Raw genomic sequence first — 16848 nt, 5'->3', positions numbered from 1 at the left:
AAAAGCTTGAAGCATATACGGTGTGGTCAAGTATTCCCACCTTCCTTCTCACTTGGCATTAGAATTTCGTTAAAATCTCCAACTACTAGCCATAGACTTGTAGCATCTCCCTTAAACTCCCTAAAATAACACCAAGACAAATGACACCGGTCCCAAGCTGGTTCCCAAGTAGAACCCGGTTAATCGCCAATCTGACCTATCCCCCTTCATAACCAGAACATTGATAAAATTTCGTGTCATATAGTTCAGAACCACTTCCAACTCATTATTATAAAACAAAACGAGGCCACCAGAGCGACTATCGCTTTCAATAACATGAAGGGAATCGAACCCTAAATTAATCCTCAACTGAATTGCCTTAACTTTGTTCAGATGAGATTCAGACAAAAAGATCACATCTGCTCTCACCCGCCCTTGAAGATCCAACAGCTCACGTACTGCCGTCGTTGAGAGCATACTGCGACAATTCCATGTAAGGACTTTCATTGCCGTCGACAATCAGCGCAACGAGGAACATCGAAGAAAAAAACTCTCGGCGACAGGAACCGCCAGAGGACAACAATCCCTAGCTATTCTTGCTAAGCGACAACAAATCTATAGAGAAGCCTCCTCGTCGGATCATCAAGACCAACAAACTCTAGCAGGCAGCGACCGTCGAAACGACGACGAACGTCAAACGAGAAACTCTAGCCGACCAAGGGACAGTAAACCCTAGCCTTCTTTGTTAGGGGACAGCAAGTCAAGAGAGGAGAACCCTAGTAAGATCATCTACATAGTTTCAAGAAGAAACTAGCAGGCCAACAGCCGGTGGTGGCGGTGGTCCTGCGTGCATGCGTTTATAGAAATAAGTGTATGCATGAGTGTATGCGAGTTTAAAACAAACTCAGGTAAGATTTTTGGTGTTTCCGTTCATTATAAGTTCCAACTTTTAAGTTTCAAGAGTGAGCTCGACCCAAGCTGAACCACACCGAGATCAAGCCATGACAGTCCTGGCCTTTGGCGCCGCCGCTACCTGGCCGGAGGCCGTCGTCCAGTGCCTCCTCTTCGTCCTCGCCGCGGGTATGCTCGTGGCCCTCCACTCCCTCCCCCGCCGAGTTGCCCATCGTCTCCGCCGCGGCGCCGGCGGCTCCTCGGCCGCTCAATCGCGCCGGCACTTCGCGCTGGGTGCCCAGCTCCTCGCCCGCGCGCGAGCCGCTGCTCCGAAGCCCCCGGGCCCGCTCGCCCGCGCGGCCCTCGCCGAGGCCGACCGCGCCATCGCGCTCGACCCCCGCGACGCAGCGCCGCTGATCCTCAAGGCCCTCGCCCTCGACCTCCAGGGTCACCGCCTCCCGGCGCTGCGCACCCTCGACGTCGCCCTGGCGCCGCCGCTCGCGCGATCCCTGGAACCGCGGGAGCGCGGGGACGCGCTCGCCAAGCGCGCCGAGATCACGCTAGCGCTTAACCGCCGCCGCCGCCTCGACCAGGCCGCCGCGGATCTCACCGAGGCCGTCCGCCTTAGCCCCGAGAACCCCCGCGCTCATGCCCTGCTTGGCGAGTGCTACGAGAGGAGGGGCCTCGCTGCCGAAGCCAGGAACTCCTTCAAGACCGCCGCGTCAATCGACCCATCTCTTGCTACCGCGCACGACGGCCTCCGTCGGACAGGCGCAGGCAGCGAAGTCAACGAGAGTGACTGATGTAAGCAAACTTACCTTGATTCTTATCTTGAACTTGTAAGTTGCAAAATATCTAGGGTTGAATCACACAGGCTTCGCAAAGAGAGCAGAAGGAGTTATTTTGGTACACAAATTAGTGATCTTATGCATTATGTAAACGAAATTTGTTAGAGCATTATGAACTGAAATACTGTAGTAAGAAGTCTGATGCTGAGTACTAAATGCAAGTGTTTCTCTCTTTTCAGGACTCGTTTTTATATTGTTACTAGTAAAAGTGCCCGTGCGTTGCAACGGGCTAACAACAAAAACTCACAAAAATTATAATGACCAACATAAAACAATTCAAGTTCATCAAATTGTGCCAACCTGATGTAAATCCTACAGATCAAATCAATAATTAAGAATAACTCATGTAAGAAAGAGGAGCCTGAGCTTTTAAAAAAACGTGCACACCATCCTGGTTGAATGTGCTTGAATGGACGCTCCTTCTGGCGCTGCTAGTGGCCACCACTATGACTCCTTGTCCTCGTGGGCACGCGTGGGGAAGGAGCAGATCCTCCAGCGCAAGAAACAGCAAAACACACCAAGAATTATGAACCACTTTTAGCTATTTACAACAAATAGCCCAAGATTACACCACATGGTCATTAATAGCAAGATTGGATAAAAATAGCTTCTTGTATATTTATACACTCACACACCAGGTCCAGTTCTTCTCATTGCCTCGCTGTATATTGTAGTCTTCACAGAATATTAATTACATGATGATGAGATTAACCGAAAAGACTACACTGAATTTTGGCATTTTGCCTATGCAGTAACTCAAAAGACAAACAACTCTTACAGAATAAGAATCGTATGTGTTTTCTTCCACAAAGATCATGAACAGTGGGTTTAGTTTTCTATTTTATTTCATTGTTGACCCAGTCTTTCATGGCTGCTTCATTAGGAACTTGAACATGAAAGAGGACGATAGGAAAGCCTCTTTTTATTACAGGTATATATATTCAGTAGCTCAGGCCTTTGTAGCAAATTTGTATAGGTCTGCTTGTTGTGCCTACCGAAGTATGCACATGTTTTTGACCTGCAAGTGCAGCTAGGGATGCCTGTAATTCAGACAATTAAAACACAAAGTTGATGATTTCTGTGTGTATGACACTTGTGTTCTGTACATGTCCCCATGCTTGCAAGTTGCATTTGCAGTGTATGGAACTAACCTTATATGGCTTATTTGAGGGGACAACAACAGCAGCCAAGGTGGCGGCAGGAAGTCCTCGACGTGTGACCTGGACAACGTCTTGGTCAGTTACTTGGAGATTATGCTTCCATTGCTCACGCTCGCCGGGACACACTGCCGTCACCGTTGTCGAAGTCTTTGTCGCTGGGGGCGGGACTGGTCCCTTCCTACTTCCTAGTTCCTACTTGATTCTGCCATGACCTGATTGCCCTTGCAATGCAACGGGGGCCTAAATATTTTACGTGTTAGAAATAATACAATAATAGAACCCCACATAGTTCTTTTATAGAGAACTTCGCAAACCTCGACTAATCTATATCATGCAGGGAAAGTATCAATCATATATATCTTCAGAATCCCCATACACATCAAGCAGCATTATCTCCCTTTTATTACTTTTATAAATCATTCTTATTTCCTCCAACCAAACTCACCATGTCTATATCCTTTGAGCTAAGGGAATATTTGTACTATGCAGAGGAGAAGATTAACACTCCATATTGAGAGAACAAATCAAGTTTAGTATAGGTGCCATGCCAGTGGCATGTTTGAGATCATGTCGTCGCTGCTGAACCTTGTACTATGTCATCTAGCAGAACACGTTATCATTTGCGTCATATATATTTCCCTTGATGCATGGGTGGGGCTGAACATGCCCTGAACTCTGATCTCCTTTCCTGCTTTGACTTTAATGAACTTGAGTACATAGTATGCACAGTACTACTACTGTACAACATATAATTAATATTTTACTGTGTGAAAAGAAATTAAGTCAAGACCCTGAAGAATACTACAAAAATATCTAAATGTCCACAACGATGTTCTTAAATTCTGGAGAAAGCTCGTAACCCAGATGTAGATTTCAAGCTGGAAGTTTTATGCACAATCCTTTGTATGTTTGGCAAGAAAAATAATATCAATGAGCTTCTAGCTTCTGCATCAATGAATATATACCAGAATCTAGCCTTTTGTACCCAACCAAACCTAGAAAACAAAGTCTAGAGAGAGGGGGGTGGGGGGGGGGATAGAGTCTGTCCACTTGCTCTGTAACATTAGGAGCCATGACACGCCAGTTTTCTGCTCAACTATTCGAAGTATAAACCACTTTTACTACTGAGTGCCATCTCGAGAAACAAAATCCCATTGTCATCTTACTACGTAGCAGTAAGCGTTAATTAAGAAGCAATATCTCATATTGTGTAGCTAGAAGAAATTAACATATTAGTCATTAAAGTTGACTCACGGCATTCTTCCTGGGGGCATCCAGCCCTAGTTGATAGCAAGAATTCTTCATGTACTCTTTGGTCGCCTTTCCGCACGTCACCTACGGCATAGTCATAACCTGCATGAGCGAGTGCCAAGAACCCAAATTAAATTAATCGCCAAATAACAACTTGGAACTTGTGAAGAAGCACAAAATGCTAGAGTCCAGAAATTAAGGCAGATTAATTCTACTAAAGTTTTAAGATATTGATCTTTATGGTTTGATAACATGTGAATAGGAATTTTGGAAAAAAGTGGTGGCAAGTCATACAACAGACAAATAAATTTGTCCAAGAACTGATCCTCCATGTCCGGAGAGAACAATCACAGCTACATGGAAGATTTCTACAAGTTTAATTGAAATTTTATGAGCATATTAACATCCTCCGAAGTCTGAATCTCTCCACCTTCCACTCCATGGGCATTGTCTTCCATGTGATAAATGTAACTACTTCGCATGAAAGGTATAATATAAACTCCCAACAGAAGGTCAGAATTAACATGTTCAAATCCCGCACTTGTATTGATGGACAAACGGTTCATGACTTGCACACAGACAACTCTTGTGTGGTCAAGAAAGGGACCCATTCATTGTTGCTTCTTTGTTTCTCTGATCAGCTTTTTCTAGGACTGAACTGAAGAAGAGGTTATTTAGATTCAGAACCTAAAACCTTGCTTGTTGTAGAGTCCCTCTCTGAATTCCACATTTTTTGCAAGAGCAGTCATTGTACATCAAAATTTACCATGTGATTCATCAGGAAAAAAAGGAATGGAAAAATGCCATGCTACAAACATAATATAACTGAATACGCATTGTCATATACAGTACGGATTATAAGACGCATAGCTTTAATATCATCATTTTCCCACAAAAAAAATCTCTAATATCAACATTTTGCAGAGGGAAAGGCTTTAGATTTTTAGTGCATTAACATCAAAAGATAGCGCTAACAATAGAAAAGAAGTGGCTTATATTTAGAGAAGTGGTACAGGAATGAAAGGTAAGCAATATACATAAATAGCAAGATATTCTATGATACACACACACATCAGGTTTCTGATGGTCCACACAACATCAGAAATAACAATATATATCTAGAAAAGAACTATGTGGGGTTCTGTTATTCTGATCAATTGAGAAAGCCACAGCCTCCTTCCCATGAGAGCATGATCCGTGAATTGCAGCAGCTAGCCACTACAACATGAGAGGAGCATAGTTGCACGGCAACCGTCGGTGACCCAAGTGTAACGGAACTAACTGCTTGTGTGATCTTAATACGAATTAAATTGATGTACCCAATACGTTTGTCAAGACAAATCCAAAAACAAAACTGCTTGTGCGACCATACGAATTAAATTGCTGAATCTCGGTTAGTGGAAAAGATATTAATAACCTACAGGGTAAGATTCCAATCCTAATGTTTGCTAGCATGCATAACAATGTGACTCCCAGCATGCACCAACAATACGAAAAAATTAGAGTTGGAAGGCACCTGAATTCCTAATACAGAGAACATGATGAGCAAAAACTAATTCAAGTTCAACAGAACCAAATCCTACAGCTCACCCATCTTATGAGGTAAGGGTTCCTGCTTCCAAGATATATTTTTCTCTGCAAATTCAGATGAACATTATAAGGATAATTAATACATGGCATGGCCATAAATTATATCCGAAACAAAATTTGTTGAAGCAAGAACTTGAGCAACAATTTCCAACGGCGTGGGTTACCTCTGATCTCTGTGGGGGTGAGAAAGTCCTAAGTGAAGGACGAAGCAGCCATAGTGGATCCATGACCAGAGATGGCATCCTGTAGATGCCAAACCATAGAATATAGGGCATGTTTGCTAAAAGACCGCAACACCTCCGATAGCTCAATTAGGTCGGCTGAAGGTAAACAACAATTAAAACTAAAAATGCGCATCAAAGATAAATCGAAAAAATGCGCAGCAAAAACAAAAAGCATGCACACACACACACACACACACATATATATATATATATATATATATATATATATCATTATGAGTGCCCAGATCTTGTTGGAGGTGCTGTGTCTAGGCAAAAAAAAAGGTCAACACCTAACTGTAACTTCTTTATATGATTAAAAAAAATCTGCAGATATACATTTGTTAAGCAATAGGAGCCGGCGTACCCATGTGTCTTGAGACTAAACATGATGTAAATTAATTAGCAAACCATTATTCTAATAACCCGATTCACTCCCACCATCATAACATGTTTTGAATCATATGAAAGGAGATTTAGTCTCATGATGTATTCATGTGGAGTTTACCTCAAGGATCTGTGACTGAAACTGGTTCAGACAAACACACAAACACCTTGTGTGCAAAAAATAACTGAGAACATCCACAAGCACATGAGCGTCCAAATTTGAGGTGAAAGTGGTGCAGAGGGGACGGCCAGGTCGCCAGCAAGTGCAACGACGACCAGCTCGCGGTGGCTTTGGTCGAGCGGCGAACGCAAGCCCTCCCGAGCGGCACACAGCGAGGAGCTCGGGCACGCGGGAGAGAGGAGGAGCTCGGGCACGCGGGGAAGATGAGGAGCTAAGGTGGAACGGTGGTGCAGGGTGCTGTGATTGCCGGCGTCGGCGGCGGCCGGCGCGTCACCGGATCGAGCGCCGCACGGGCCGCGTGCCTCCTGGCGGCTGGGATCAGGAGGCGTGGGAGAGAGGAGAGCTCGTGCAGTCGTGCTCGTGTCTGTTTTTTTTATTTACAACCCCGGACGAAACGTTTTTTTCACTTAAAAACAGGGACTGCGGGTTGATTTCTTAGAAAGAGAGGGACTTTTATGAAAAATTGCTGACGTACGACCAGAAGCAATAAGCGCTTTATTAGTAGGTAAAGATATATTTGGGGGCGGGAACGAACGAACCCCTTGAAGACCAAATATGGTAAATATGACATGTATAATGCTTTGTGGCTTTGCTGTAGTTAGTTACCTTGAAGATGTGCTGCTTACTTTTGGCCCTCTGTTGTTGGTTAACTGAATATGCAATTTTAATCCAATGCGTATGCTGACTATTAGTACCATCTCCCTCCTTCCTCACATAATGTTGTCCAGAATCCAGATTCTACTGGATGAATATTTGCAAAATCGATAATTGTTTGTTCCTGATATGCCTTAGAGCATCTCCAGCCACGCCCCCAACAGGCCCTTCCCAGGCGTTTTTGCCGCGCCGGCGCCAAAAAATCGGCCCAGTCACGCCCCGAATAGCCCGTTTTTCGCCGGCTTGGGCCGAAACTGGCGCCGGCGGACCCGAGCCGAACTCGGCGCGCTGTGGGGCGCCTAGGGGCGCTGGCGCAAGCGAAAAGGGGCGTGGGGCCGCTCTGTCGGCGAGTCGAGAGCCTCTTCCCGCCGTTTCTTCCCGCTTCCCCCCCACACTTCCCTCTCGTTCTCTCCATTCCTCCCGCCAACCTCCCTCCCGCTCGCCTCCTAGCCGGCCGCCATGCCGCCGAAGAAGTACGTGATCCCTCGCGCCGCGACAACTGCGACCGCCACCGTCGCCCAGCCGAAACAGAGGAAGCCGAGGGCGCCGCCGTCCAAGCCACCGGGCATGCCAAACGCCGACTGGAGGGCGGAAGTTCAGCGCCGGGAGGCTGTCACTGCCGACCGGCGGAATAGGGCCATCGCCAAGAAGTCTCGGGAGAACGCGACGCGTGCGGCTGCGGCAGATCAAGCTGAGGCCGAGGCGGCTCGCGTGGGGATGATGAATCCACCCGGCGGCCACGCCCAGTACGCGCCTTGGAGCCAGCAAAGCGTCGGCTCTCCGGCTGGCTTCTCGTCGTCGCCGCAACCATGGGGATGCACGCCGTCGTCGGGCTACTCCGACGGGGACGCGCACGGTGGGTTCAACCCCAACGTCACCTTCCCCCATGGACACCTGGCCCAGCGCATGCCCTCGCCCGCCTTCGCCGGCGTGCAGTACCCTCCGTACAACTACTGGCCGCTGGCTTACGCGTCCTCCCCGACGCCCCCTCTCCGCCGTGGTGCCCTGCCCTTCTCACAAGCTTCCACGTCGCACCTCGGCGACACCGACGCCGACATGGACGACATCATCGCGGCAGGCTCGGCCGCGGCCGCTGCGTCCCCTGGGTTCGCTACCCAGGACGACACGGTGGACCTCAACGGCGGCATGGACGGCGAGCTCGAGTACGGTGAGGAGGAGCTGGAGGAGCACGAGGAGGAGCAGGAGGAGCCGGCGACTGTTCCGGCGAGGAGGCGCAAGAAGAAGGGGGCGGCCAGGACCGGCAAGCCGCACATCAAGTGGACGTCCAAGGAACAGGAATGCCTCGCCGAAGCGTGGAAAGTCGTCTGCCTCGACCCGACCACTGGCACGAACCAGAGCATCGAGACGTACTGGGAGCGCATCAAGGCCGAGTTCGACGAGCGCAAGCTCGTCGACCCCTACTTTAAAGGCGTCTACATGCAGCGCGGGTCGAAGGCAATGGCGAACCATTGGGGGCTCATCCAGGCGGCGTGCAACAAATGGCATGAGATCGTCGAGGAGACCGCGGCTCGCCCGGAGAGCGGCGCCAACGTTGAGGATCAGGTATCGCTCGCCGGTCTCCCGCTTCTCTTCGCCGTGTGCGCCTGCCAACTGTTTGTTCCTCGGCACAGCTGCTGCGCATGTTCGCCTTGTATCGTCTGGGCAACAACGACCAAGAGTTCAAGTACCTCCACGTCTACAAGCGGATCGACAAGTGCGAGAAGTGGGCGGAAGTCCGGCGCACCCTCGACAAGGCCAAGGAGACCTACAAGCCGGACGCGCCGACGGCGGGCGAGTCAGAAGGGCGGACGGACGGCAACAAAGGGGCCAAGAAGGGGAAACACGCCGACGCGGCAACCGCGCGAGTGCAGGAGTCCATCGAACACTGCCTCGCCGACGCACAGGCCCGGGCCGCCCTGCGTGAAGAGAAGACCGGGGCGCTGTGGTCGGCGTTGATGATGAACAACGTCGTCAAGCTCGAGCTGCTCTGGACCAATGTCGCCGCGAAGAAGAGGAACACCGACCTGGCTTTTCTGATGGGCGGGGCGGACATGCTCCAGAGCAACGACGAGAAGCTCAAGGCGTGGTACATGGCGGAGCGTGGCCTCATCCTGAACCAGCCGACGACGACGGCGCCGCCAACTCCTGCGCCCACGCCCACGCCGCCGCCAAGCCCGTTGATGCCTCCACGACGCCCAGCAACACCGAAGCCGCGCCGCCGCCGCCCAGCACAAAAGCAGCTCCGACACTGCCTAGCCCGCGCACGCCGACTCCGCCGACGCCGGAGGCCGACCCCGCCGAGTGGTGCGTTGCGCACGCGTCCAGACTTGTGGCGCTCTTTTTTTTGTACGCCGGACATTTATCCGATCGCCGAACTGTGTCCTGTGATCGCCGGACTTGTGGTGTCTTTTGAGCGGGAACGACCAAGTTCGAAATTGCCGCGTCCTGGGCCGGCGCCTGGGGGCGTGACTGCGAGCTAGGGCGCCCCCAGGGGCCAATCTAGTGCCGGTTCGCCCCCAAGCCGCTCTTTTTAGGCGCCCTGGGGGGCCGAACGGCTGGAGATGCTCTTAGTTCTGTTCCTGATAGTTATTTTTGGGTTAGTTTAGCACTCCACATAGAGATGCTTTGCAACAAGCAACAGGTTTGTACAGCAATAGGACATATCAATCACATTATAAGGTATTGATACATGTTTGGACAGCACCTGACCAGGTCAGTACACGTTTCCTTACCCACAAAATGGAACTTTAGAGAGAAAATGGAATGGAATAATCAGAAGCTAACAAATGGAAATAATAACACACTTCAACACCCAAAGATGTGGAGGGCAAGCAAGTACTGTGCTGGATAACTCCACAACTCATGAAAAAAATGCCAGGAAAGATGAATTGTAACTAAAGACAACTGATATACCCGTTTTAACTGAGCTACTGGGTATCTCAACTGCTTTGTCTATGAACCTATAAGTCCTAAAAAACCAGAGTCAATACTTCAAGTATCTGAAACTCTAAACATGTTTTATGTTGAACTTGAAACATCAAACATCACATTATTAAGGTTATGGTGACACTGGCATGTTCAACTAAACATGGTTGTTTCAGAACAGATTGGATATGATGTTCATATATGTACCCCCTCCCCCGTCTAGGGATACTAGTACATCATCCGCAAAGAGCATACACCTTGGGATATCTCTTTGTATATCACTTATGACCTCATCCATCACCAAAACCAAAAAAGATAAGGGCTCAAAGCTGACCCACGTGCAGCCCTATTTTAATTGGAAAGTCATTAGTGCCGCCATCACTTGTTCGAACACTTGTCACAACATTATTGAACATGCCCTTGATGAGGGTAATGTACTTTGTTGGGAGTTTGTGTTTCTTCATGGCCCACCACATGACATTTTGTGGTATCTTATGGTAGGCCCCAAGCTAATGACCACCATATGCATGTCCTTCTTTTACTCTATGCATCTCTCTATAAGTTATCGTACCAAGAAAGTGGCTTCCACGGTCGACCTCGCAGGCATGAAACCAAACTGATTTTTGGTCACGCTTGTCATTCTTCTTAAGCGATGCTCTCTCTCTCTCTCTCATGAACTTAGTTTCACGGTAATTAGTGAAACTTTGGACGCCCTCTTGTTCTTGGAGATTGGTACTAATGTACTTCGCCTCCATTCTTCGGGCATCTTGTTTGACCGAAAAATGAGGTTGAAAAGCTTAGTTAGCCATACTATCTTTATGTCTCCAAGGCCTCTCCAGACCTCAATGGGTATGCAATCAGGGCCCATTGCCTTGCCTCCTTTCATCCTTTTTAAAGCCTCTCTGACCTCAGACTTCTGGATTCATCACACAATTCGTCACAAAAACGTCTGTTGGGCATAGCGAAGTTGTAATTAAATTAGTTGCAGTGTGTAATGCAGTCTTCTGTCTTTGTGCTCGGAATAAAGAAGAATAAAACAGAACTGGGATGAAGGAGCAGCGCGGTGGTCTTATTTGAATTCGAGTTGTGGAGGGGAGGCGATGGATGAGGACCTGTTAAGGACAACCATAGTATATCGTCTCTTGGGCTATAGCAGGAAGGGAAATGTAATCAAAGGAGGAGAAGGCCAATCCTACGTGTGAGGGGGTGAGAGCCTGAGAGGAGAATGAAACGGACCACCACCACCAATTCCCTTCATTATAGTCTTCATAGTAGTACAGATATCAACAGAAAGTTATTTTCACTGGAGGAATATTAAGTTGGGTTATTTGTGGCATCAGTTTTGTTTTATTTTACAAATTTGACCTGGGGTATTTTTTGTTGTGATAGGTACATTAAGGCTTTCTTTTTCTGCTAGAGCTCAGATGGTGAATCTTTGTCATGTAGACATGTACAGAGGACTAGAACAATCATATCAGTCACGATATAATCTGTAGTGCACATAGAGGAATTTATTGAGTGTGGTGTTTCTGCAGTACAGGTACTCAATCCATCTGCACAGCCATAGGGCAACAGAGTTAATCAGTTAATTGTATCTTTGATTCTCGCATTCTACTCTTGGATGCCTTTATTAGCATTTCTTTCACAAATAATGGATTTATTTATTTTCCCATCATCCTTTTTTTGGAAGAAAACTTGTCAGGGGACCCCAAACGCAGGGCTGGAATTCGAGCCGAGTTGAGCCAGCTCGGCTCGACTCGCTAGAGCTCGTTTCGTTAACGAGCTAGCTCGACTCGACTCGTTACTATAACGAGCTTAAACCCAAGATTGGCTTGACTCGTATAACTCGCGAGCTGGCTCGTTTAGCTTGTTAAGCTCGTTAAAGATATGAACATAAGACCCAAAATGATAAAAATGATTATGTATATATTAAACATATATATCACTAAACAATTGTAATTTCCTTGTAACGCATGAGTCTCCTAGGCGGCTGGGCCTTCAACAACTGGGCCTTGTGTTGTGCGCCTGGAACGTAGGGTGCTGAGTGGCTTATCTTTTTTTGTATTGGGAGTGGCTGATCTTTTGTACCGAGCCTAACGAGTTACACGAGTATTCCTGAGATTGGCTCGTTTAACTTGGTCTATAAATGATCTTAAACTAAAGCTTGGTTTGACTCGTTATTCTTCGAGTCTGAGTCGATTCGAGCCGAGTCACGAGCTACTCGTTTAGCTCGCGAGCTTCGAGCTTTTTTTCCAGCCGTATAGATAGAAACCTGAAATTCGCCTCTTCATCCTTATTTTTCACTGTTGCAAGGGTGATGTGTCAGGACCCTACTGAACCAGTATCTATATCATATAAGGAAGATACTGATTCAGTTATCGGACAGTAGAACTACTTCGAGCACCAGATGGATGAATGGCTGTGATCCATTTTACTTGCAGTCGCATTTACTTCAGTTGATACTGTTTTACTCTGAACTTTCACTAGTCACTGTTTATCTTCCTCACCGTTGTAAGCCAGGCTGGCTATATGTATTCTGTTCGATGCTTGAATGAGTAGTGAGAAAGGAAGTAAACTAATTTATCTAGTGTACTGTAGCTATATTTTGCTCATCCTTCAGGCAAGATTCCTCGTTCAATCCCTTAATCGGGGACGAACCTATCCAAAATTCCCCACTTGCGTCTCAGTCCTTACATGACTCTCTCTGATCCTACTTACATTTCTGTTGACATGATCCCATTTTATCCTATGAATGAGAAAACCGGTGCATGAATCATGCATTTTCTTTAACCTTGACCATACAGAAGGTCAGAAAGAGCATGTTTGCATAGTTACTGTACTACTACCTCCATTCCAAAATATAAGGCGTTTTGGCAGGCTAGTTCTTATATTTTAGAACAGAGGTAGTACAAATTAATGCCTACATGCATCCTGGCAGTATTCAACAGATCTGGCAGTTCATTTCTTTGGTAGCACGGACGATCTCTGTTATCTGCTCTACAAATTGCAGGCAAAGGACATAGCAGCTCACTCTGAAGCTGAGTTATATTCAGAGTTGTATCAAGTTGTGCCAAATGATCAAAGCATTGGCTGGTTTGCTGAAATAGAATATTGCTCGTGTCCCGTAAAAGGAAAGATTGGTAACATCTCGTCAAGTTATTGTGCAATCACTGGTTTTGTGACGTTGTGATGATGTTGGGCAGTTACATGTTGTGTGGATTGTGTTACTTTTTTAACGGGGTTTCATCCGTCTACATTTCCTATCATGGATGGACCGTTGAGGCCTACCCTGTCCACAAGAGAGGTGACACTCTTTCATGTATGCTTATGTTATGCATCTCAGCCCTGAAAACATACTACAAAGACTCGTCAGCATTAGTATGACAATAAAAAAGTGCAAACTGCATTGACAAGTTCTCCCGGGTCGCCTCCGCCCTCAGAACTGGCAACTTCACGCCTCCTAGCATCTCTCACCCCCCTCCCCAGCAGAAACCCCAGGCTCCCGAGATGACCTGCTCCCGACCATGAAGTTCTCATATGCAACTGCGTGATATAATTTTTTTCCCAAACCGTGTTCCTCATAAAGGAAATGAAGAGGTCAATTGTCCCCGTTGCGCTCATGAATCCTTAGAGTTACTAAGCTCCCAAGAAATGGAGCTCTGTGGTTAATCGGGCCTGTATTGACCGTGGCAAATTTGACAAATTTAACCTCTGAACGAAATCAAATCATGGAATGAACTGTCCGTGAAACTATTTCATGCGGCTGACCTTTTTGTATGACGCCCGACACGAAGGCGCCACACTACACTGTGCAACGTCTCACAGATAGGTGTTACACGTCTGCCAGCGTTGCACACCAGACTGCCTAAAAATTGCTAAGTCATTGTGCAGAGCCTAAAAGCTAGGCGCTGCACTGTATAGTGTGGCGCCTAGCTCTCAGGCGCTGCACTAATGATTGCACTACAAAATAAAGCAACCACTAGTGCAACGCCTAGAAGCTAGGCGCTACGCTGTATAGTGTGGCGCCTAACTCTCAGGCGCTGCACACTGACTTAGTAATTTTCGGTTCATACAGGTGCGACGCTGGCCAGGCGTGTAGCACCTACCTGTGAGGCGTTGCACAGTGTAATGTGGCGTCTTCGTGTTGGGCGTCACATAAAAAAGCCAGCCGCGTGAAATAGTTTCACGGGCAGTTTATTCTGTGATTTGATTTCGTCCATAGGTCAGATTTGTCAATTTCGCCATTGACCGTTGGGATCAGCCTCTAAGTCGGTTTGTGCTTTTTCTTTTTCAGCGAAACAGTCCCACTTGCTAGGCAGTAGGTGGCTGTGCGGGCGTGCTGACGAAGTGACGATGGGGCGATTCCCCCTGTATCTCTCTCTCAAAGAAAATCCCCCACGAGACAGCGACCTCCTCGGCTTCTCCAGCACGCGCTATTGCGTCGTCACCCTTGATACGGTGGCTTTCCTGCCTCGCGGCCGCTCCTCCGGCTTTCCTGCTTCTGTGCACCGTCGTTATTCTCGTGGGCTTGCGGTACTGGCGGCAGATGGGGGTGGCGGCTGGATCTGGACAGCAAGGGCGGCAGATTAAAGAGAGACAAAGAAGCCCTGGTCTAGGTGAGTCCGAATCCTTCTCTTCTCTCTACTCGCGGGGCTTGGTCGCGGTCGGGAGCAGCAGACGGACGGGGCAAGCGGCTGCTGAAGGATCTCAACGCGAGTTCCCAGGACAAGTGATCCAGCGCGATATCGATGCCGACCTGAGTGTTTGTTGCTGTCGTACTTCTGGACAGAGATGATGCTCCTCATCGCGCTGTCGAAGCACCAAGAACCACGTCCAGGTCATGGGGCCGTTGATGGGAGATCGACATCTTACCTGGGCACTGCTCCTGCACGCCGGCGTCATGGCCAAGCAAGGCCTGCTGGTAATTTCGTTCCCCTTTCATATTTGGGTCAGCAGCGGCTGCTTGAGGGTGTACAGTTCCAGATGATAGCCCTTTTCCCCTTAATTTTTTGCACTAACCTCTTCTCTATACTACATGTGCTTCATGGTGAAAAGCGAGGACAGCAATTTGACAGTTATAATATGTGTAGGTGCATATATGAGTAGCTTTATGAAAAAAGTAGATGCATATATATGTATTTCTTGGGCAAATCTATCTGTGTACAAATAGATGCATATAGCATATAAAGCTACTGATATAAGAAATAGTTATTGCCCCTTCATGGAAATTGGCTTCAGTGGCTACATAATTATTTTCTCATTGTGTTTTAGTTAACATTTATGCGAATCACAGAAAAAAAAAGTGTATGTATCTGCATAGTCGCCGGATCCACACCACTGGTGACCATGGCTTAGCATAGGAACACCCCCGGATCACACTCTTGCAACAGGTGGTTTAGTTCACATGGCTTCAATTTTGGCTATGTGATGAGGTCATCCCCTTCTCTCCTTTTTGAGAATTTTGAGTTCGATTTTACATTTATTTCAGGTTAAGTAGTACTGAATGATGTATTTTTGCATGCTTTCTGCAGTCTATGCATGTTCGTGGTTATACAGGTTGGAGCCTGCAACTGATAATAAGCTCAGTCTTAATCTATGCATTGTTCTACATGTTTGTTGGCAGATAGAGATAAAAAGGGAAAGTGAACATATGGTGATTGAATTTACTTCCTGCATCTATAGTATTTTACACCAATGCAACATTTGTGAAATCGAGATAGTATATTTATTTGCCACATGTATTGTGTTGCCCCTGAATGTAATACTGTTCGGTTATATCTTGGTATTTACGTTATCTGAATCACTTCGTTTTGATACGTGCATTGCCATTTTCAAAAGTATATCCATTGTTCCTTCCTGGTGGTCAAGTGGCAATGCAGAGCATGCTGGTGAACTTTCAAACTCATCTGCTTTCGTGTTGATGATATGTAGACAAAAGAGCAAGACATAGAGTAGTTAATTTAGACCGATGACTTTGTACGGGCAATGCAAAGCTAGAAGTGATCGATATGCTTCAGGAGGCAACGAAGCAGATTGAAGGCCACACGATCTGCGCCCTCAGGGATGCTGCAGCATGGCCTGTGCAGGGTCTTATCAGGCACTTCAGGCCTGAGCTGGAAAGGAGGATCCGCGATCGAGTTGATAACGAGCTGCTGATGGCAGCTTCTGCATGAGCACCACTTCTATTTTCCTGATTTTATTCACAGAAATAATGCAAACTGGTGAACTCATTTCTGTACAAGCAAATGTAGGTTACCTTATTGGTTTGAACCTTTTTATGTCCATGTTTATTTGATGCGCTGATGAAGCCGGTGTACTTTGATGGAGAAGTAGAAACGAATATGAAGGATTGTACCCTGTATGTTGCATGAACCTGATTTTCTTCCTCTTTAATTTTGTAGAGAATGACTTGCTTCTAAATCCTCATAATCTGACTGAACTCTAAAAATATGTTGGCATCTGATGGTTAATGTTTTCTTAAGTTGATTTTTTTTTTGAATTTTTGCTTAAGTTGATCTTAATAATGGATTGGTGGGCCACTTCTATTCGGCTTCCTGAACAGCAGGCAGCCGAAGCTAAAACGAAGCCATAGTTCTGTATATGCAACATATATTAATGTTTTCTTATGTGTTTGTAACTAATTCTCTCACTTCTATTTCATTTTTCTCTTAAGAGTCAAGACGGAAGGTCTCTGAACACGTGGCTATTCCTTCCATATGGCACTATTAAATTGTGAAACATCATTATTTTTTTATGTAGCT

General features: G+C 46.9%; 1 protein-coding gene and 1 long non-coding RNA gene across 2 annotated transcripts; both read left to right on the top strand.

Moving 5' to 3' along the window:
• The first annotated feature begins 718 nt into the window (after positions 1–718).
• Positions 719–11762, top strand: LOC123127255 (uncharacterized). The gene is made up of 2 exons (XM_044546873.1): positions 719–1674; positions 11477–11762. The coding sequence occupies exon 1, from the start codon at positions 981–983 to the stop codon at positions 1671–1673; it is 693 nt and encodes a 230-aa protein (XP_044402808.1). The 5' UTR covers positions 719–980; the 3' UTR covers position 1674; positions 11477–11762.
• Positions 11763–14315: 2553 nt separating this feature from the next.
• On the top strand, positions 14316–16507 carry LOC123127254 (uncharacterized). Its single transcript, XR_006462213.1, has 2 exons — positions 14316–14703; positions 14877–16507. It is a non-coding gene; the product is annotated as an uncharacterized lncRNA (long non-coding RNA).
• Positions 16508–16848: the final 341 nt, after the last annotated feature.

This window comes from Triticum aestivum, chromosome 6A, assembly GCF_018294505.1.
Source record: "Triticum aestivum cultivar Chinese Spring chromosome 6A, IWGSC CS RefSeq v2.1, whole genome shotgun sequence".
Classification (NCBI taxonomy): Eukaryota; Viridiplantae; Streptophyta; class Magnoliopsida; order Poales; family Poaceae; genus Triticum; species Triticum aestivum.
This window is presented reverse-complemented; position numbering and strand designations above follow the sequence as displayed.